The sequence below is a fragment of the Buteo buteo genome, chromosome 10, assembly GCF_964188355.1.
Source record: "Buteo buteo chromosome 10, bButBut1.hap1.1, whole genome shotgun sequence".
NCBI lineage: Eukaryota > Metazoa > Chordata > Aves > Accipitriformes > Accipitridae > Buteo > Buteo buteo.
Genome location: NC_134180.1, coordinates 329,975 through 349,571, shown reverse-complemented (window position 1 = coordinate 349,571; position 19,597 = coordinate 329,975). Strand labels below are relative to the sequence as shown.

The window sequence follows — 19,597 nt, the reverse complement described above, 5'->3', positions numbered from 1 at the left end:
GGCGCCTCCGGCTCCGCGGAAAGGCCCCGGCCCGGCGGCGCCCCCTGACCCCCGACCCCCGACCCCGCCCCCTGACCCGGCCCCGCGCCGCCCGCCCCGCCGCGCCCCCGGCGCTCCCCCGCCCTCGCGGCGCCGCAGCCAATGAACGGCCGCCGCCGCATCCGGGGCCCGCGAGCCCCCCCCCCCCCCCCTCCGCCCCGCGCCGCTCGCGCTCGGCCATGGCGGAGGTGAGTGAGCCGCCGCCGGGGTCGCGCTGGGCCCCGTCGGGCCTCGGGCCTCCCGCCTCCCCGTCTCGGGCGGGGACCCCCCCCGAGTCCCGGCAGCCTGGGGCAGCCCCGGGCCGGGGTCCTGCGGCCGCGGGGTGGATGGGGCCCGCCGGGGCGGGGGTACTCGGGCCGAGGGGCTCCGAGGCCCCGGGCGGCAGCGGGCCGAGGGGCGGGGGGCGGCCTGGGGCCGAGGGGGCGCCGGCGGGGGCGAGCGGGGGAAGGGGCGGCTGGGCGGGACCCGGCGGGAGAGCCGGGGCAGGGTGGCGGGGCAGCGCCCGAGGCCGGGGAGCGGCGGCGGCGGCTCTGCCCTCCCGCCAGCACCGAGGAGGCAGCGGCCGGGCCGGCGGGGCTGCCCGCGGCTGGAGGGCCCGTGGCCGGATCTGTGGGAGAGGGGCCCAGGAGAACCGGGGGACCCGTCAGAGCGGCCGGGGCTGGGCCGGGGTGGGGGGGGGCGGCGGCGGGCGGGACTGCGGGGGCTGGAGAAGGCTGGCGGGGGGCGTGGGGGCAGAGGACGAAGCGGGAGCCCCCAAGGCTTTAGCGCAGCAGGGGCCGAGGCCGCCGGGGCGGGAGGGGTGCGGAGCTGCTGGAAAGGGTCTCGGGAAGGCTGGAGGTAAGTGAGGGGGCCTGGGCAGCGGGAGAGAACGTGGGAGCGGCAGAGGGCTGAGGAGGGCGGTGGGAAGGGTTTGGCTGGGTGGCTGGGATGGGGAGAACCGCCCTGGCGAGGGGGGCTTGTGCTCTGGTGCCGGGCAGGGACGCCCCTGCCGCCTCTCCCGTTGCGACGTCGTGTTTGTCTTGGTGCATTGTGCCGAAACGTTACTGCTGTCGCTCTGCCGCGCTTACGGTTGGTGATGCCGTTCCCTATCATGTCTTGACCCATCCTTGAAATATCCCCATCCTGTCGTAATGGTTGTCGTGGCACATATGCGCTTCATTTCCATCACGAGAGCCTTGTGGTGACCACAACGTGGGAAGAGGACGCTGGGAAGACGTCGAGGTAGCGGGCTGCTCTGTCGCAGAATCTTGGAACACCGCTAGCTGAGACAGCTTCTGTGGGACAGCAAGGCTTCGCTTTCAGGGTATTTCAGCTTTCCGCATGAGGAAGGTGCCGTCTGGCCTGCCTGCAATCCCATGCAGAATGGTTTGGTCTTTGCCGCTGCCTTTGGTGGAGCACCAAGGGTGCTGCATTCGTCTGTGCTGAAGCGTTACTTCGGCGCGTTGTTGGGCTGATGTGACATGCTGAAGTGCCGCCCTGGCACGCTGCACCATGTTGCCATTGTGCACACAGGTCTCTCTCTTGGGGAGATCCGGGAGCCATCGCTGTCTCGCAGATGATGTTTGAACTGCAGAGTATCTCTGCTGTGACATTGCAACGGCATGCTTTCGGGGCACTGATTTTTCCTGAGCAGTGCGGGAGATGACCTGTGTGTCGTGTCCTCTGTTCGTTTTGTGCTCTATCAGGTCCATAGCTTACAGGATGACTGTTTCCATCCATACCATTTTCCTCTGGCTACAGCTGGAGTTCGTAGAAAACAGACCCATGTCAAGTAGTATGGGCAAGGCAAAGGAACAAGGAACACTTCTCTCACTGAGTCTGAAATACGTGTTACACTGGCTCAGGAAACCACCTTAGTTATTAAAGTAGTAACACTGGAAAGGGAAACCTTCTCTATCTTTCCTCATTTTCTTGCAAGAGTGGTTTCAGCCTGAAGGGTTTTCTCTGATAATTTTCTGGACAAACAATCTGCCTTGCCCTGGGAAATGGCTTTGTCAGTGCAGAAAGCTCAGGCTCTTCCTCTGCCTGCGTTTTCTAAAACATGGCTGTTGCTTAGTTCCACGTACTCAAAAACTTGAGTACAGAATTAAGGAGGGAGTGCTGGAGTCATCCAGAAATACAAATGTGAGAGCGAGTAATTGGTCAGGCTCTCTGTAACTTTTGAGAGAGGGAAGTTACTCTCATGCCTGAGAAGCAGAGACTAGTGGAAGGAAAGCAGCTGCTGGAAAACTTAAACCAAGATTAAAGGAATTTAATCTCCCTTTTCCCCCACCACGATTAAATGGCCTATGGATGTAGGAGCCATTTTCCAGCATCATGCTGCACTGTCAGAATAAATGGAGTTCACCACTGTGACCTTTCCTGGTGACCAAAACTGTCACCAGCAATAGGAGCATTTACACCTTGTCCAAGAACCGTTCTTGATCTGGAGATACCTGGTTGTGCCTCAGTGTTGCTGCTGCCTTTCTGACACATGTAATGCTGTTGCATTTTCTTCCTCCTGTGTGACGTGGATTTGAAGTGTCAAGCAGCAGCTACCTCGCCTTCACGTCCAACTTCACGCCTAACTCCACATCATGTGGCATCAGCAATCAGTGTAATCAGGAATATTCTCTCTGTCATCATTTCCATATTTAAGCTAGACCTGCCTTTCTCCCCTACTCCTTTGACTTTGACTCTTGTTTCCGTGGTCTTCTGGATTTGTAAATAATCTGAGGGATCATTCAGTTTCACACATGTTTAAATTTGGGTGTGGAATGGGCCGTTTGCTTTGTTTGTCGCTTGTTTCTTCTTTTCTCAGCCCAAACAGCAGTGCTAGTTATTTTATGGTGACTCCAGCTCACAGCAGTTCCCACTTGCTCTAATGCTATGTTACTGCTTTGGGGAAATAAACTCGTGATTAGTTACTGAATTGTCATCCTGTCGTACTGACTATTACTCTTAATTTCAGCACCTGATCATTAATATAAGGTCTCATCGGTCCTGAAGTATTCTTGACATCTTTTCAAGCCAGCCCATCCATCGCTAACAGTTTCAGTCTTTGTTTTCAAAATCCTTTGCATGCAGCTCCTTATTGATCCCCGTACGAAGGAGTCACAATCAATATATAGATCATTGTCTCAGGAAAGAGTTCTGCAGATTGCTCAAGACTGGCGGGAGTAAGTGTAGACCACACCCTCATCCTTTTCATGAAACTGGGGTTGTTTGCTTGGAAGGATTTATCCAAGAGGGTTTTGTACTTGGTCACATTCCAGCAAAGCCCAACAAAGGGGCATTGACACTTTCCTGACTTACAAAGCTGTTTCCCGGTGTGACCATCCTCAAAATGGAGGCTGTCCGAATCCTTTCTGTCCCCTTTTCCTTTCATTATACCATAAACTCCTCCCTTTTCTTAGTGCACACGGGCAGTGGGCTCTGTCTGCAGCCAGGCAGAGTGGTCTCCAGTGGGGTTATCTTGCTGCTAATAATCAGACCCTTGGGGATGGTGAATTAGTGCACAGTGTGTGCTCCAGTTGGACTAAAGGCATCCTCTTTTCACCAGTCCTGGTAGAGGAAGGAGCAAGAATTCCATGGCTGCTTCACAGATCCTTTCCCTCCCTCCCTCCCTCTCAGTCCTGCTCTCGTATGGCAATGTCATCTGCCTTCCAGGCCAACCGTTATCATAGCAGTAATTATACCTGTAAAATAGCTGCCTCTCTAGTTGTTATGGAATTTGCAATATGTGTGTTAACACCTGAAGGCACTAACTCAGAAACCAAAGTCTGGGGTGGCTTTTTTGGTATGTACTTTGCTCTATTGTTAGAGGATGAATTTTGATGTGAAGCTGTACTATGTTTTCTTAAATAAGTTGTAAGAGCCTCATACTGAAGCATTGTAGATGTCCTGGCTCCCACTGACTAAGAGAGGAGTAATGGTGCACGGCTGAGGTTATTAATGGCTGAGGATCATAAAAAGATGTCACTGGTGACTGGGGGACTGACACTATGATTTTCTTCTGCAGTTGGATGCTCTCAGTCACCCAAAGGCATTGGTTAATTACCTGCTTGCTCCCTACCTAGGCTGAACTTGATGAACAGCATTTCCATGTACAGCAGCCCAAGGAGCAGCAGATGTTCTGGGTTGTTTTCCAGGCCTCAGCCCATACTGCTGCCTGAACTTCTGACCGAGCACTGAATGCCCAAAAGCAGGTGCCTGTTCTCGGTGTCTACCTGTCTCACCCTTTCCCGCCTCACCTGTGCCACTCGCAGTCCTCCCAGACTCCTTTGCTGCCTGCTCAGCTCTAAGTTTCTTTGCTCACCCCTCTGAGCCTTCTGGATGTGGTGAGGCATTAGGGAGAAGCCAGCATGTTGTGGCTGGCTGCTTCTGATTGCCTCTCCAAAGAGTGGGTCGTTTCTTAAAAACGCTGTGTTCAAACAAGCATGATGTGTGTATTTAGAATAATGGCTTAGGGTCAAAGTCTTTCTTTTAAGTGAAGATGTAAGCCATAAAGATCTGAGGTCTTAAACTTGTGAGAGGATAGATAATTAGTGGAGTGCTGAAGGTAAAAAAGATAAAATGGAAACACCACCATATGCAGTTAGAGACTGAGGGGAAGGTGATGAATCCAGAGGAAAGGAGGCCTGGAAGAGCTGTTAAATACACTTGACTAGAGCTCTTTTTGCACAGCACAGTTTCTACTGCTACCCTGTGTGGTTTCTGTTAACTTTTGCTTAGAAATTAAATTAATTGCATTTGCTGTTGGGGTTAAGTGGCTGGAGGCATGTTACATTTTTAAGAAGAGATGTCTCAGCCATATTTTTCTCTTTTCTTGAAGGCCTCGGTTGGCAGGCAGAGTCCGAGGGTGGTGCCATACCCAGCCCGCAGTCTATGTCCTGGAGAGCCTGGCCTTCAGAGTGCAGCAGGTAGCCACAGTTTAAGTATGCATCTGTTTGTTGGTCTGGTTTCCAGAGAAAACAAGGCTCCTGTGATAGGCCTGTCTGTTCCCTTCTCCTTCCAACACCTTCCAAACCTGTTGGTTGATTCCCATGCCATTTGACAGAGGAGGAGAGTCTTAAAGATGCCAAAGCTCCTACAAGTGTCCATTTGCCCATTCTTGCAATAAGGAGTAATTATGCTAAAAATGCCTTGGGCGAAGGAAAGGCTGCACTGTGCATGTTATGACACTAGTGAATCTAGTCAGGAGAGACACACAAATACTCAGAAAACCTTGAGATTCAGCTTTCAGTCAGTTGTGGGACTTGAATGTGCAGAGAACCAGGCTCTGCAATTTTAGTGCTTACAGAGTGACTTCCTTCAGTTGTGTTCCCCAGCCCTTCTCACTCCTTTCTACCTAATCTCTTCCTCTGGCTTATCATGACTGCACACACACGAGAAGGGATTGTCCCAGGCTTTGTCACATCTGAAGATTTGGTCCAGGGTGGTGTTAGTATCCAACTTCTTCTAATCCCTGCAGTTGTGTCAATGGGCTCAGCTGATCATCGACTGAACCTAGCAGAGATCCTTTCACAGAACTATGGTGTACGGGAAGAGAGGGAAGAAGATGATACTCAGGAGAAGCAGAAATCTTTAGAAGAGCTGGAGAAGAGTTTCAGTGCCTCTCAGGTAAAGGCAGCAAGGGAGGGGAAGGGAAATTACCTGCTGGATTTTCTTGTTTCCTTTTACAGTACTGGTACCAAAGATCTTTGTGAGAAACTCTGACTTGCTCACCTGGCAATGCACTGTGTTTAAGTCCACCCATCAACAAGTGTTATGTTTGCATTTCGATAGGAAGGAATGGTTTTGACAACAGGTCTGTTGTGGCTTAACCCCAGACAGCAACTAAGCACCACGCAGCGGCTCGCTCACTTCCCCTCCACCCTGTAGGATGGGGCAGAGAATTGGGAAAGAAAAAGTAAAACTCGTGGGTTGAGATAAGAACTGCTTAAAAGGACAGAAAGGAAGAAAATAATAATTATGATAATAGAATGACAATAATAATAATAATAGTAAAATAATTGGAATATACAAAACAAGTGATACACGATGCAATTGCTCACCACTTGCCAACTGATGCCTGGTTAGCTCCTGAGCAGAGATCCGCTCCGCCCCCCCCCCTCGGCCAACTCCCCCCATTTTATATACTGGGCATGATGTCACATGGTGTAGAATATTCCTTTGGCCAGTTTGGGTCAGCTGTCCTGGCTGTGTCCCCTCACAACTTCTTTTGCCCCTCCAGCCTTCTTGCTGGCTGGGCATGAAAAGCTGAAAAATGGAGTTAGTAGAAACACTACTCAGCAACAACTGAGAACATCAGTGTGTTATTGAACACAGTGTATTTGAACATTATTCTTCTACTAAATCCAAAACATAACACTATACCAGCTACTAGAAAGAAAATTAATTCTATCCCAGCCAAAATCAGGACAAGGTAACAGCAGTAAATTTTGGAGTCTTCCTCTGCCAAGAAGCCAGTCTGACAAGGTGGTCTTCGCTCACCTTGCTGAAGGACCATCAGCTGTTGGGTATATGTTCAATGTCTGTTTCACAGTGGAGGAACCACAAAGATGAGATGACGTGGTCCTCCTGGGGGTGTTCCCATGGAGACCTTGGTGGAACACAAAGCGTGTTCTTGGTGACAGAAACTGTCTCTTCAGGTCAGGCACAAGACTAAAACAGAGATTTGCTCCTTTCCTTCCTCTCTATAAATACAGTTGTGCTGCCTGGCATCTCTTCAGCAGCATGAAGTCTAGTGTAAAAAATAAATATATTTTGACTGTATATATAGTCAATATATAGACTGTATTGCTTTGGGGTGAAAGTTCCTGGCTTCTCCATACCTTTGAGAAGAACAGGTTATGGTGGGTCCTGATAGACCATGCCTCCTCCATTACACAGCGTTACCCGAGGCACTTCAGAGCCCCCAGAAGAGCAGAGCTGCCTTGACTGCCTCTGCATATCTCTGTGTTCACTACAGCTGGTGTTGTACTCGGTGATTGTTCCATTCCTGATGAAGCTTTGTCCTCCTCTCGCTCAGAGCAGTGAAATGCCATTTGAGGAGCTGCTTGCACTTTATGGCTATGAGGCATCTGATCCCATCTCGGAGCAGGACAGTGAGAGCAATGATATTACTCCAAATCTCCCAGATATGACTCTGGATAAGGTAAGAGCAGCTGTCTGCTTGGGTCTATGCTCTTAGCCTGTGCTATAGGTTACTGTGCTGTCTTGGAGCTTGAGATGTCTAGTAGCTCTTTTCAGGTGGGGTTTGACTAATGCCAAGGAAAGGGGTCTGCCTAGTTCTGGTGTCCCAGTGAGGAACGCCCGGTGCAGAAACGTGAATGTGAAGAGTTTAGAGGACACTGGAGAAAGGATAACTGTTTTAAAAGAACACTGTAAAAACTCTTTCTGGAACTTGGGTTATGAGTCTTTGCACGTAGATTTGCACGTAGATGTGGATCTGTGGAGAGTCAAGGAAGGTTTGTACCTTCCCAGGTGAAGCTATGGCTCCTCCTGTTCTAGCTAAAATCTGTTGAAAGCTTTTTTTTTTTTTTTTTTTCCCTTCCAGGATCTTAGAAATATTTGCTGTGAGTGGAGCTCTACACAAAGGGCCACTTGCTTGTCCTCTCTCTGGCTTCCATAGGAAGCCACTCTTGACACTTGTAGCAGTGCTTCTAGGGAAAATAATCTAGGGATGGTGGGGAGTGTGAGGGAGAATCTGTCTTTGAACAAGCTGTGGGAGGGTGAGGAGATATGTGGATGTGGCCACCCTTGGCCAGAAATGCTTTATTCTAGGCCTCACCCCTCCTTATATATTTTTTTTAATTTAAAAATATTTTTCACTTTCTTGTTGTTGTTAAAAGGAACAAATAGCGAAGGATTTGCTTTCAGGGGAAGAAGAGGAGGAGACACAGTCTTCAGCTGATGATCTGACTCCATCCGTCACATCCCATGATGCATCAGACCTATTCCCAAACCAGCCTGGCTGTATGTGTCACTAATTTTTAAGTAATTGGTTTTTACTTAGATGTGATGTGCAGGATAGAGTGAGAATGTTTTTCTTTATTTTTTCACTTAGTTTCCTGACATCAGGTTTTCCACTTTCCTTCTGGGGGCTGCAAATAAACCTGAGTGCCAATGGTGTTACCAAGCATTGGTTAGGACATGATAGAGCGTAGATGAGCAGTGGGATGAGGGGAGAATTGTCTTTAGCTGTAACTCATAACATTAAGAAAGTGAGAATTGTTTTGCTACCTGCTGTAACAGCAGTCTGAAAGATCAGTACCTGATCTGACATCTCTAGAAGTGAATAAATTCAGTAGTACTAGTGGTGTGATATATTGTGGCAGTTCCTAATTGGAATATGTGGGAAGCCAAAGTGCATGAGAGAGACTTAGCATGAAATGATCTTATTCCTTCTGCTATCCTGCAAAATGAAGGAGCCTGAGCTCCCCAGGTTGGTCGGCACCACCCATGTGGCAAGTGTGCAAATTCTTTTATTTAAAAGGAGAAAATGAAAATATAGGTAAGTTGTCACTGTGGACCATGCTGAAAGTAACTTTAGGACAGAAAATGAAGGGAAGGAGAGGGAACATAGAGCAATAAAAAAACTCCCAAACATTTCATAACTACAGATGTTTTGCTTTCCCACAAAGCAAACAACTTCCTTGCTGACGAAGACAAGGAGCCCTGTTCATCTCCATGTGCTTCTTCCATGGCTGAGGATTCAGAGGAGGACTCCATCCCATCCAATGAGTGTAAGAAGGTAAATGATCTGACTGCATTGGGAAGGGGAGCTAATACAATGTGCCTGAGTCTGAGGAAAGCATGACACCAAAGCGCTGTGATATTTCCCCAAGAAATTTTCTTTCTTTTATTTTCTTCTGCTCAGTACCTTGCATTTTGTGGGAGGTGGTGACAGATGTGGGTTACAAGAGGTTTTTTTAATACAATCTTGAAATCTGTGTCTGAAATTATCTTCTGCTTCAGATATGGAAAATGCTGTTGTGCCTTGGTAACCTAAAAGTGCAGCCTGTAGCCCTATAAAGGTGAAATGCTGTGCAATATTCCCAGCAGGATTTACTGAGGGGGAACCATCTTACGAAAGAGAGGAGCAGACTTCAAATTCATCCTGGTTGCGAAGGTTGCAGGAGAGCTTCTGCATTTCTTTATCTCCAGCCTTAGCCACTTGCCATATATCTTTAACGTTAAAACTATGTAAATGCTTAAGGTCCCCAAAGTATCATCTGGTTGGTAGTAAATCTTCTTAGTTACCCTATAAAATAGTCAGGATTCCCTAGAAGTAATAGCAACAGTGGGGACTGCCGATATATAAATCGGCCTCATGGTGTTGTAGTCCATAAATCATGAAGTACGCCTCAGTGCCTACATGGAGCATTTTCCATTTCAATTTACCCGCTTCTCTGTGGTGGTATTTCAGGAGATCATGGTTGGTCCTCAGTACCAAGCCACTGTTCCCATCCTCCACTTAAACAGGCACAGCGAAAAAGGTAAGGCAACCTGCTTTATGTATCTTGTTTGGATGTAGGGCTGCTGGCCTGGATGTTTGATGGGGCCCTGGTTAACCAGTTCTGCTCTATATCTCTAGGCTTGGCACCTCTCAGTGTTGACTCCAAAATTTACAGCTACACCTGAGCTAGCTTTAAACTAGCCTGTTTGAACAGGGCTAGTAATACAGCTACAGGAGCTAAGAAGCTCACTGAAAACTGGGTTGTTGTGACAGGTTTGGAGGAGGGGGTCTCAGCTGTAGCCAAAGAGAAGGAATACCCTCCTGGTGATACTCTAATTTATTTTTTCTGACGTCTTCCTTAAGTAGCCAGAGTTATTTTCATTCAGTACTCCCTGGAGCTGATCAGTTTCAAATTTGATAGGATGTCTGCAGAGTAGATGGAGATGCCTTGATTTGCAGATTGCATCTAATAACTAGTGCAATACTAGCACCAGCTTGTTGAGTTTCTGAACAAGACAGCTAACAGAAAGCCATGTCTCTAGAAATTACTTGCTTCCTCCCTAGTTCTTTTATCCTAGCAGACTCTGAGCAAGTTAGTTAGAGGAGATAAAAGTTAACAGTTTTGCAAGTACTATTTCAGATTTACCCAATATAGTTCTCAGAACTTTTCACTGTTACTTTATCAGTGCTCTCAGCCTTCTGTATTGAAGACCACAGATTTAGTGCACTTTTTCCATAACCTGTGTGTTTGCATCCGTGTGAAATGAAAGGAAACTGATGATAGATCCCGATGGGGGTCTTTTATGCCCAGTCTGTAGTGCTTCTGACCTGATTTCAGTGATTCTACAGGGCAGAAGAGTTGGTTCCTTTGCCTGTAGAAACAAGTTAAGTACAGAGGGTGCTAATGTTTTTATCTGAATAGAAAAATCTCAGTATTTCTGATTATTTTTTATTGCAGTCTTTCTTCTTGCTTTCCTCTGTGCTGTTATTTTACTTGAACATCTCTCTGCATTGTTGTGTGCCATGTTCTCATGGACTAAGAGCCTTGAAAGCTGAAAGGGGCAAGAATCACTTAGTGATGCAGTGTGCTCCTGCTATTCTGTGTTAGTGGAGCAGCTCATGAAGGAGCATTACAAGCTATCGCAGGGGAGGGACAGCCTTGCAGCTCTTTGGTTTTGTGTCTAGGAGAGGGAGAGGGTCTTGAGCCTAGGCCAGGGTTGTAGCTCAAAGCTGCCTTTGCCTCCCACTCCTTTTGTTTACTGTGTGCTGGAAAAGGCACCTTAGAACCTAGGGTTTTTTAGTTGCCAGGATTAATGAATCAAAGCAACAGTCTTTGAGAACATGGTAACAAAAATGTTGTCAACCAGCTCTCCTGAAGAAATGGAAGCATGCCAAGCTTGTGCTTAGGGCTCTAAAAGAGGTATAAAGAATATTAAGCTTATTTGCCTCCAAAATCAGGAGGGAAAATGCAGTACCTTCACAGAGATGGTTGTCACCTCTAGTGCCAGGTTGGAGTACCAAGCAAGATTTCATCCCTCCTTCTGTCTCTCCTGTGCATGTACATGCAGACCATTTCTCAAAAGCAGCAGAACCCTCTGTTTGATTAGCTTATTTCAGTGCTTTTTCTGTTAGCCTACGAGAATGAAGATCAGCTGCTTTGGGACCCGAATATACTCCCCGAGAGAGACGTTGAAGAGTTCCTATACCGTGCAGTGAAGCGGCGATGGGACGAGCTGTCTAGCAGCAGCCTGCCAGAAGGAGAGATGGTGAAGGACAATGAACAGGTACGTGTGGGGGCTTCTTGCAGCCCGCAGGTACTCTAATGGTGCTGGCGTAATAGTGCAACATTTCCTACAGAGATCCTGAATGAGAGACCCACTTAAAAGAGAATGAGACCTGACTCCAGTGATCCTTGGCTCCTGCTTCATGGATAAGTGAGGGTGTGCTTCTCAGGAGGTTATTCACCCTCCTGTTGGGAAGACTGGAAAAGGCTGTAGTGGATCAGAGCACAGGCCTGTCTAGCTTAGTACTTTTCTTCCAACACAGTAACGGATGTTTGTGGAAAGCGTGTAACAGACTGGGCAAGTAGAGATTGGGTACTGTTTTGACTGTATTCTCCCAGTATCCCAAACTCTCTGAGCCAGAGCTTGCAGCAGGAACATCCTTTTGGATCTGTCCTCTATAACATTGTCTAATTCTTCTTTGAAGCCAGCAGAAGATCAAACATTCGGCTAAGAAACTTTAGAGCAGTTGAGTTTCCTCTGAGCTAGCCAGGTTAGACTCTCACAGTAAGTCTGCTGGAACATGGAGGCACACCTGTAACCTGCAGAGCTGCTGGCAGACCTGCATCTTTTCAGTCCCAGGGTTTGTAATCCAGTGCCTTGAAAAGTGGAATAATCTATGCTGATGGTCAAGCTGGGGTTAGTGGCAAAGTGGCTCCTGGGAAAAATAAGTTTTAGAAGACAAATGTGAGTCATGAGCAGGTTGGTTTGTGGTGTGTTGCTCCGGTACATACTGCAGGTAATTTTCTTCTGTTTCCTAGGCTTTGTATGAACTGGTTAAATGCAACTTCAATGCAGAAGAGGCACTGCGGAGGTTACGGTTCAATGTGAAAGTTATCAGAGGTGAGAACCCCCCGTATTTGGGTTCTACCCCAAACATCAAGGCACATGTAACTCTAGATTCTGTACATCTCCTCCAATTCCTCTTTCTTTCTGCTATAGATGAGCTTTGTGCCTGGAGTGAGGAAGAATGTAGAAATTTTGAACATGGCTTCAGGGTCCATGGGAAAAACTTTCATCTTATCCAAGCAAACAAGGTAAGGACACTCACCCCTGCATCCCACTAAGACAAAGGGAAGGAAGCACGTGCATTTGCACCAGAGGTATGTTTTGAGCCTCAGCTAATGCAGGAAGTTCAGGACTGCTGAGTTCCGATCCCAGGCTTTGTGTTGACTCATGCTAGCAGGTGATGGGCTGTTCACTGCCCTGCTCTGCCTTATTTTCCAGGTGGGAGAAGTCACAAACAACACTGAGCTGCATGAGTGATGTCAGTTAATTACTGATTAGCCCTTTCTGGAGTCTCAAAAGTTCTTTCCAAACTCTCAGCCCTTGCAGTACTTCTGTGAATGAGTGAGTTGAGCATGTGGATGTTTTGTAAAGTCCCCTGGGGTCCTCTAGTATGAAAGATGCTGTTGTAGGGAGAGCTGGGCCCCAGGACATATGCTGCTGTGCTGGGAGTTGGCAGAACCAGAGAGTCCAGTCCTACCGCTGATTAATTGTGGGCATGTTGATGCTGGCCAGTGAAAATGGATGGAGGTTTGCTCTCTTGATGTTGTGTGCTACTGGAAGCGCAGGGAAGTCCTGCACAAATAGACCATGTGTGAATCCACACTGGGGTCTGCAAGAGCAATTGTGCACTGTGGGGAGTTCTTTCTCTGGCCGATTACCACCTTGGAAATCTCAGTATGTGCTTCTGTTCTGCAGCATAGATGTGTCCATAGCAATATAAATTACTGTAATGCACTTAATTTTCTGTGCTGATTAAATGGGAGAATAGTCCTTGCTCCATGAGATACATCTTGATGCATGGTGTTCTGACTATGACATTTCTCCTCAGGTCCGCACCCGGTCAGTGGGCGAGTGTGTGGAGTATTACTACATGTGGAAAAAATCAGAGCGCTATGACTACTTCACTCAGCAGACTCGTTTAGGAAGGAAGAAGTACGTCCTCCACCCTGGAGCCACGTGCGTGGAATATTCTCACACTAAAATTAGTAATATTAACCTCCCAGTGAAGATTCCTGCTGCAAAGCACCTCCGCTTAAAAGACCGCGCTTTCTGCTCTAGAAGGTTTCTTGGGTGGGAGCATGGAGGGATGCACTGGATATTCTCAGAACATAAACACTGTTAAGTGTGGGGAGGGAAGATAAAGCAATTATTTGCTTGGATGCGGACTGTCACAACCCACTGCAGTCATTCTGTGAAGGTGGCTGTTTTCTGGGGAGAACATTTGACCGTTTATTTCAATTTGGAAGGGACTGAGGCTCATGGAGAGCTGGGGGGCAGAGCTCTTTGTTTTGGAAAGCTACAGAGCCCGTTCTTGTTTATCATGGGCTGGTCTTAGCCATGCTGAGTTAACTGCGATCGCCTCAGTGCAGAGTCTGACTGGGCTCTGCAGACCAAGAAGGGATGGACGTTCATTCTAGTGAGGCCTCTACAGTCCTGTTTTATTTGTTGGTGGGTTTTAATTCCAGTCACCGTTTTCCCTGCCTGCATCTCTCTGCTTAACAGGTGGTGGCAGTGCTATCTGTCTTTCCCCACAGGGATTTCACCGACAATGACTTGGATGGGGGTGAAGTAGAAAACACCAGTCGTTCTCGGAGCTCCCCACCAATTCCCTCTGCAACTAGCTGCCTGGATTCTCACTTCGGTCAAGATCAGATAGCAATAGAGAGCACAGGTAACTTCCTTTTCTTCTGTCTGCCATGGGGATAACTTCTCTCCCTCACTCAGCAGCACAGACCCTCCTTTGCCTTTCTCCTGTTGCCATTATCCAGCTGTTGGTCTTCTCTCCACACCCTTGCCAGTGTGCTCACTTTGCCCTGTGTCAAATACCAGCCCTGGGCAGATTTTGGTGTGGGCAAAGGAGACTTGTCTGTCTCTTCATTGACCAGTAGTGACTTAAAAAGAGTTGTTCCTGCTTCAGCCTTGGAGGGGTGGCCTAAGTCATTTGCAAAGCAAAAGGATTTGCACTAACTTTGGGCACCTGAGTTAGGTCCTTCCAATGCACTAACACACAGACACAGTAGACAGAGGCAGCTCCTCTGGAGACTGATTGAAGGCACCAGAAGTTAAGCTGTACCTGCAGTCTGCTTTCAGAGAGAGATGGCTCTGAGAAGACTCACAGGGAGCCCAAAATGGGTTCGTTCCCTCATCATCCTACCACAGATGAGGGCTTTGTGTAGATACCTCCCAGGGGCTGTTGGCATGAGGGGATAGGACTTAGGATTTGGCTTATCTTGGAGTGTCTCTGTGAGATTTCCTTTAATTTCCATAGAAACACTGATGGCCTCCCATCTGCTGTCTGCATCTTGCCTTTCTTCGGTACATGCTGGCAGGGATCTTGGTTGCTATAATAGAGAAACATTTGTGCCATCAAACACATACTGTTGTGATTAGGTGGGACTGAACTGGTTTCTAGTTTTTTGTATGTTATGGACTCACTCTAGCTCTCTTTCACTTGCTGTCCCCCACGCTTTCTTCCCCCCTGTCTGTCTGTCTCCCATGTTTCCCTCCTTTGCGGTGTGCAGAGCCTCTGAGCGTGGAGAGCACAGCCTGCAGCCTGGGCAGCATAAGTGAGTCGGGGCAGGGCTATGAGTGCAGTACTCCTTCGGAGACGAATTGTTCCTTTGACCCCACGGAGGAGACGTCCTCAGGCACCATCTCGGCTTCCTGCACACAACACACTGTCAACCCCTCAGAATCGGGGCTCTATGCTTTGCCGCTGGCAGGACCAGGACTAGCAGAGAAGCAGGAGACGTTGCAGAGCTCTGGTGAGACGATAACCATGGACTTCACTCTCCCTGCAGACATTAATGAGGGTTTGCCTTTAATTGCTGGCCCTGTGGATTTGGACAGAGACCCAGAGGCAGTGGTGACCCCTGCGCAAGTGTCCTTATCGGTCACAGATTTTGGCCTCATTGGCATCGGAGATGTAAATAGTTTTCTGACTGCTCATCAGGCTTGCCCAGCACCTGTGGCTCGGTCAGAGCCTTTGTCACAGTGAGAGTCTCCAGTCACAAACTTGTCACAGACCCAGCAAGGACTTTGACCTGACTGAGTGAAATCCTGGAACTTCCACTGTTCCGTAGGGACAGTTTGGAGCTGTTGGTCAGAATCCGTCTTTCCATCCTCCTTGATCCAAGGCTACAGTGAAACCAAACACCTTTCTGCTCCAGTGTGTTCTGACACAATCACGCAAAGCTGGTGGCTGTCTTTAGTGAGGGGGGAGGTCCATCGCCCCCTGCTTCGTTGACCATGTGTCACCCCAGGTAATTCCAGGCTGTTCAGAGAGTCCCTGCCTCAGGACAGGGGAAATGTCACTTGACCCCAGTGGGACAGTCTGAGTGCAGAGATGCTTTGAGAACAGGGACGTATCACCAGCACGTTGGGGGCTGGGATGGAGGATGCAGTCTGGAGGTCTGAGAGGTTAGGAAATCCGCAGGGAGCATAGTCCACCTGGGCTGCAGGGCAGTTTGCCTGCAGAGACAGGCATGGCAATGCCGAAGGAAGATGAGGAGTCTTGGCCCTTCACCCACAGATATTGTGTTGCAATAGAAGTGATTCTCCCCATTCCCCTCCCAACAGCCCTCCTGCACTCCTGAGCTGTGGGTCATGACAGGCACACACACTGCTGTTTTCAAACCTCTCGCAGCTGTGCATGTCTTCCTGCCCACTCCATCACCAGCTGCAGGTGGGATGTGGCCTGGCCCAGCCCTTTGACAGAAGCATCAGGTCTTGGAAAGGGACACTGCGCGGTGCAGTAGCACTGTGTGCACTTAAGTCCTTCTCACCTTCCCTTGCAGTGCTGGGCCATGGAGAACTTGTACTGGGAGTAAAGGGAGTTTCTAGACCCACAAAGTGACGTTGGCCCCAGAGTGGTACAGTGCTACCACTTCTGTTACTGGTGGTGAATGACTTGATCCTTGCTGACCGCTGCAGTACAAGAGGGTAAAATGCAGATGAAAATGTCTGTAACTTCCCAGCTTGTTCAAACAATTTGTCAGCTGTGGGAGGAGGAGGTTTGCTTAGCTCCCAGGGCGCCAAGTCTAGGACACTGGTGCTAGCACAAAGTCCCAGGAAGGAGAGCACACGAGTCCCTGGGCATCCCTGCCCCTTTCTGCGTCACAAAAAAAGCTGTTTTCTGAAAGGAAAGTATGTTTTTACTGCCATTAGCAATGTTCAAGGAGGTGACAAGGGTGGCCTTGCATGGCAGCAAGGAGGCTGGCTGCTGTGCAGAGAGCCACAGTGGTGTGTTTGTGGGTGTGCTGGAGTCCAGAGCTGCTTTGCTTCCCGGATATGTTCCAGGTCTGGGGTTTGCCATTGGCTTAAATCCACATGTTCTCATTCCCCTTTTTTCCATGCAGGGAATGCTGTCTGCTGACTTGCTGGGCAAGGCTCTGATGCAGATGTTCCCTTCCTCCAGCCATTTTCTGCATTTGGGAAGGGGTTTGGGTTGAGGTTTTCTGCTTGTTTTGGTAGAGGCCTGTGGGCTGTGATCCTGCCGTTGGTTCTGCTGCCAGTGGATTTGGAAGATGACTAAAACCATTAGCCTGCATCCTCCTTTTACCTGGCCCTGTGAAGTTGTGCTCAGCCCTGCAGCAGGAGCACAGAGACAGCATCAGGCAGCTTCATGGGATGACAGGGTCAGACCTTGTCTCTCATCTTCCAAGCTCCAGACCCATTTTGTGTGCATTAGCAGGGGTTTGCTTCGGTCCCTGGCCAGCTCTGCTGAGAGGTGTTGAGCACCAGACACACACACCTGCCTTGACCAGGCATCGCTTTGTCAACCAGACGTGGTAACTGGAGGTCTCCCTTCCAGTTGCTCCCAGTTGCTGGAAATGGAAAGCAAATATGAGTGCCCGCTCCATAGTGGAACTGCCCAGGCTGTGATTCCCCTTTTCTGGGGGAGAGAGGAAGCTCCTTGGCTGAAAGGAGAAGAGGAGGCAGGGTGAGAGCACGGGCAGCCCTCCCAGGGAGGGCCAGGCCTTGGCATCTCCTCTCCATCAGCCAAGAACATTCTTAGTTTTCCTGAAAACATTTTTTCTTTGGTTTGTTTCAAGCCCTAATGAAAGGAGAGGGGAAGCTGGGGGAGGCAGAAATCTCCCTTATTTATGTTCTTCAGTGTTGTTTACAGATTCGCATGGGGTCTTTCAACATGAGTGCGGCGCTTTTTCCACATAACTTTAAGGGAGAGGGGTGGAAAGGGCTGGGACAGGGAGGGGGAGTCACTTGGGGAGGAGGTTTGGTTTTCGGTTTTTGTTGGGGTTTTCTTTTTTCTTCTCACAAAGCACATTCACTTTGAGCCGCTCCCAATGCTGGACTCTTCCCCCCCCCCCCCAAGCCCTACACTGTGAAGTGATACTGCCTTGAAGACCCCTCGCCGTTATTTATTTAATTAAAAACCTAATTTGGAAGTGAGCCAGAAGCCCGTCTTGGTTTTGGAGACTGAGATGCCACAGTCCCGTGCATCGTGATGGTAGAGGCAAGAAAAGGGGTCCTCTGTCCGATCATCTCCCACCCTGGGTGAGCGCTTCATTGCTCCATGGGCAGGGGTGGGATGCCCAGTAGAGTGCGTGGGAAGCTGTTGGCAGCATATGTTCATGGTCCCTAAGACCAAGGACGCCCTGGGCAGGGTGTGTGGCTGAACACTGATCTCTGGTCTGTCCTTGGGGAGGTGCCAGGCTGGGTAATGACCCTGGAGCCCTGTGGGATTGCATCCTCCCATCTCGGGTGCTATGATTGCGTGTCAGAACAGCCCTGAGTCCTGCAGCAGCTGAACTCAACCTGCTCTTGAGCGCAGCTGCTTCTGCTTGGTGAGGAGCATCTTCATCCTGGGATCAGTGAAGAGCTTGTGCCTCCAGCCCACCCTGCCAGAGCCAGGTCTGTGGTGCAGGTGCTTCCCATGGCTGGAGCACGTGTGAGCTGCCTGGATGCCTGCAGCTCCTGTCCCAGGGTGTCTGGGGCTGGTTCTTGGGGTCCCTCCCTTTCTCTGTTCCTGGCCGCTGCCTGCCTTCCTATGCCTTGTACCAGGGATGCCATCACAACCTGGGAGGACGCCCAGCTTCCTTGGCTGAATTTTCCCTCCTGGCACTGTGTGTGGAGGGGAGGGAGGTGTTCCTTGCTCTTACAGATGTCCCAGGTCCTCTGAAACCCTGGCAGCCTTCAGAGAGCCCGTGGTGGTGGGAGGCGGGGGTCCATCCATGTCTCACTGGCTTCAGCCAGAAATAACATCCTGGAGGCGAGAGAAACGTTCCTGCTTCAACTGTGTTGTATGTTTCTGCAAGAAGGCTCGTTCCTCACCACAAAGCCCCTCTGTTTCGTCAGAAACTCCTTAAATTCTGTTCTCTGGCTCTCGCCTTCTGTCCTGGGGCCTTGGGGCGGGGGGGGGAACGAGGGCTCCTGTCTCCTTCGCTTGCAGCTGGAAAACGCCACCCAGAAAACCAGCAGGAAAGGGACAACCCACCCCTCTGGGAGCTCTCCCTGCTCTGCATTTCTCCTGGCAGCTCAGCAGGGTTGGGCAAGCACCCACTCGGCCGAGCTCTGGACTGTGGTGCTGCCACACACAGCCACGGCGGGTGGGAGCAGGCAGAGCGTCCCGGCTGCCGTCCACGCGGCAGGGATGGGAGTGGGAGCAGCATAAGGCAGCACACCCCGGCTGCTGGGGCCTGGAGCAAGGCCCGGGCTCAGCTTGGCCTGTGCCACAGAAGAGGAGAGCTGTTCGCTGCTGCTGCAGCCCCCCGGCTCCCTCCAGCAGAGGCTGGGTAGGATGATTGGGCGCAGCCCCGGGCACGGGGGACGGGAGCGGGTTCCCTGCTTCCTTCGAGGCCCTGAGGAGCGCCAGGAAGGGCGGGTGTGCTCGGAGCTCTGGGGTGGGATCGTCGTCCCTCGTCTCGTCGCATCCTTTGAAATGCCTTTTTTGGCCCTGCGTGACCGGAGTGACGTTTCCGAGGGTGTACGGTCAGCGGGACCGACCCCCCCCGAAGGCTCTGCGTCCCCGCAGGCTTCGGGGCGATGTTCCCTCTCTGCTTCCAGGGCGCGGGAAGGCGGGCAGCGACCCGGCGGGGCCGCGCGGGCTCTGCCCGCCCCACGGTCCCCACGCGCGGCCCCGGCGAGGTCGGGCGGCGGCGGCGGCTCCGGGCGCGGCCCCGGGCGGGTGCGCGGCCGCTGCAGCCGCGGCGCTTCGACGGCAGAGGGGGCCGCAGCCCCGCGCCGGGGACCCGCCTGCGCCCGGGGGACCCGCTACCCCCCGCCCCGCGGGGGTCCCCAGCGCTCGGGGGTGCCCGACCTGCGCCCCCCCCCCCCCCCCGCATCGCCAAGGCGCGGCGGGCGGCGG

The 19,597-nt window shown here is 50.6% G+C and overlaps 1 protein-coding gene across 9 annotated transcripts; it reads left to right on the top strand.

The window, feature by feature from the left end:
* The first annotated feature begins 200 nt into the window (after positions 1–200).
* Positions 201–17,682, top strand: MIER2 (MIER family member 2). 9 transcript variants are annotated; one of them, XM_075037691.1, is made up of 12 exons: positions 201–227; positions 4,098–4,940; positions 5,492–5,640; positions 6,992–7,177; positions 7,875–7,998; positions 8,667–8,776; positions 9,452–9,521; positions 11,114–11,265; positions 12,024–12,299; positions 13,100–13,227; positions 13,806–13,942; positions 14,793–17,682. In XM_075037691.1, exons 2-12 carry the CDS (start codon positions 4,820–4,822, stop codon positions 15,266–15,268), a joined length of 1,929 nt encoding a protein of 642 aa, XP_074893792.1. In that variant the 5' UTR covers positions 201–227; positions 4,098–4,819; the 3' UTR covers positions 15,269–17,682. The 9 variants fall into 9 exon arrangements, with proteins under 9 accessions (XP_074893792.1, XP_074893793.1, XP_074893798.1 ...); XM_075037692.1 differs by having other exon boundaries at positions 211–227; positions 4,853–4,940; XM_075037697.1 differs by lacking the exon at positions 201–227 and having other exon boundaries at positions 955–4,226; positions 4,853–4,940.
* The last annotated feature ends 1,915 nt before the right edge of the window (positions 17,683–19,597 follow it).

Bases quoted from the DNA above. Each gene is read 5' to 3' on its own strand.
- MIER2 (XM_075037691.1), top strand. From the start codon at position 4,820: ATGTCTCAGCCATATTTTTCTCTTTTCTTGAAGGCCTCGGTTGGCAGG. The intron at 8,777-9,451 runs GTAAATGATCTG...GTGGTATTTCAG, and splicing joins CATCCAATGAGTGTAAGAAG to GAGATCATGGTTGGTCCTCA. The intron at 9,522-11,113 runs GTAAGGCAACCT...TTTTTCTGTTAG, and splicing joins AAACAGGCACAGCGAAAAAG to CCTACGAGAATGAAGATCAG.